Raw genomic sequence first — 1,858 nt, 5'->3', positions numbered from 1 at the left:
TTATCCACTGTTACACTATCCAGGTGTCTAGCCAAGGAGACATGCTGCCTGCTCTCCAACGAGAGAAGCTTCGGATCCAAAAGACGCACATGAACAGACCCAGGAGACTTGTGATCGGATAGGACGGGAAAGAGTGGCTCCCTGCCTCCGACTGAGAGCCAAATCTAAGTCGGCCTCCCAGTTTGTACAGCACTTTAGAAGTAAAGACACTGAGCAGCGAGGAGTCAGGCCGTGGGTTAACACTAGGAAGCATTGCTCAGAAAGTGTCAGCAAATTTGCCCTTTCAGGAAATGCCCAGCTTCTCTCTTCCATATTTATGAGCTGAACTTCATTATTCTGTAAAAATATTATATATGAAACAAGCAGTTTTAAAGTCAGAAAAAGAAAATATAATGCCGTAGGTTGTAGCGTATCATCAGTCACCCAACTTTGACCATGCCGTCACCATGAGTCAAGGTCGTGTCAGGGCATTGTGTTCGGTTTGATTTACCTGCTACTGTAAACTCTGAACTGGGTGGTGGCTAGCAGTTCACTCCCTGTATTATAAAAGTGCTCCACGAGTCTAGAGTCTTGAACCTGATCAGAAAACTGGCTTCGTGTATTTTCCTTTTGGGTGATCCTTGGTAGTCTTGAAAAGTTAAGGGCTCTTTATATTCAAATTTTTCCACAAGTATATTTCCTGAAAAATAACGATTCTTTTGTGACCAAAATCAATATTGAATCAATCAAATGTGCCTAATGGCTAATAAAGATGGTCTGTTTAGTAATTTTCTTGGCTTTGACAACAATGCCCAAAGTGTACAGAAGCGGAGAAGAACTGTGGTTCGATAACCCTTCAAAGCCCGAGGATGGGTTTTTTCCCTCTCCATCCGGCCGTGCAGTCAGAGCCAGGCCTCCTCCAGAGCTCGCATTGCTATTGACCCACAGCCTGAGCCCCGCTGCAGAGCTGACAAGGTGCTGATGGGTAGTTTCGTTGAGTTGCACCATTGACCAGTGCTCAGCCCACGGCCCATTGTTTGCCCAGTTTGAAGTGATGCCTGCCTGTGTTCCAAGAATCTTTCCATAGTTCTACTTGGCCAGTAAATGTGGGTTACCTCTCCCCCATGGGCCACTCATACATACCATTCTGCTCCCTTCTCCACCCACAGAAGGAAGTAGCGGAGACATGACCTCCTTGATGGGTGGCAGGTGAGGACACTTGGGCACTTGTGGGGTGATGTGGTGGTAGCTTGAATTGAGAAAATCCTGGTCCACAGAAGGCAGGATTAGTTGAAACCATTCCTTGATCCAGGATAGCAGGGGACTGGACTTTTTCCCCCTTCTGCACAAACACTAGTCTTTAGCACCACTTTATGTATGTCAAATGTATATAGACTATTTTGTTTGTGACAGATAACTCTGAAGACTTGCTCGAGAGGTATTGGTGGACCATTCAAACGAAATCTTATAGGATTTGAGGAGAACCAGATATTAGCAGTTATTTTTATAAGTTAAAAAATCTTGTTCTCCTATAGTGACTCCTGTCTAACATTTTGTATATATTTTTTAACATGTTAAATATTGTTTTTGTTCAACCAAGTTCAGAACTTCGTGAATAAGTTGCGTAATGGGTTGGGTGATAGGGTAACACAATGGGAGCCTTTTGTCCAAGGTTGGCACGTGAATAAAGTACCTGCAAATCATAAGAAGAAACAAAATAGCTTTTAAAAAACAAGAATTTTCACATTGGTCACACCTATATGCTCACAGGAATCGGGTTTTAGGCTAGTTGTAGGAGCCTAAGTCACAAGAGTCTGCCAGCATTGCCAGACCTCCCCCCACTTGTGACCTGGAAAATCTCTGCCAATAATCTCTGCCT

General features: G+C 43.9%; 1 protein-coding gene across 2 annotated transcripts in view; it reads right to left on the bottom strand.

Moving 5' to 3' along the window:
• Positions 1 to 1,516: 1,516 nt before the first annotated feature.
• Positions 1,517 to 1,858, bottom strand: part of CUNH12orf56 (chromosome unknown C12orf56 homolog) — a 96,755-nt gene continuing 96,413 nt past the window's right edge. For both annotated transcript variants that reach the window (XM_004700806.2, XM_045292933.1), the window contains one exon: positions 1,517 to 1,672. In XM_004700806.2, the coding sequence (XP_004700863.1) occupies positions 1,546 to 1,672 (127 nt within the window). In that variant the 3' untranslated portion in view covers positions 1,517 to 1,545. The remainder of the gene's footprint in view (positions 1,673 to 1,858) is intronic.

The sequence above is a fragment of the Echinops telfairi genome, unplaced genomic scaffold, assembly GCF_000313985.2.
Source record: "Echinops telfairi isolate 266 unplaced genomic scaffold, ASM31398v2 ScPeMD7_2;HRSCAF=8, whole genome shotgun sequence".
NCBI classification, from domain to species: domain Eukaryota; kingdom Metazoa; phylum Chordata; class Mammalia; order Afrosoricida; family Tenrecidae; genus Echinops; species Echinops telfairi.
This window is presented reverse-complemented; position numbering and strand designations above follow the sequence as displayed.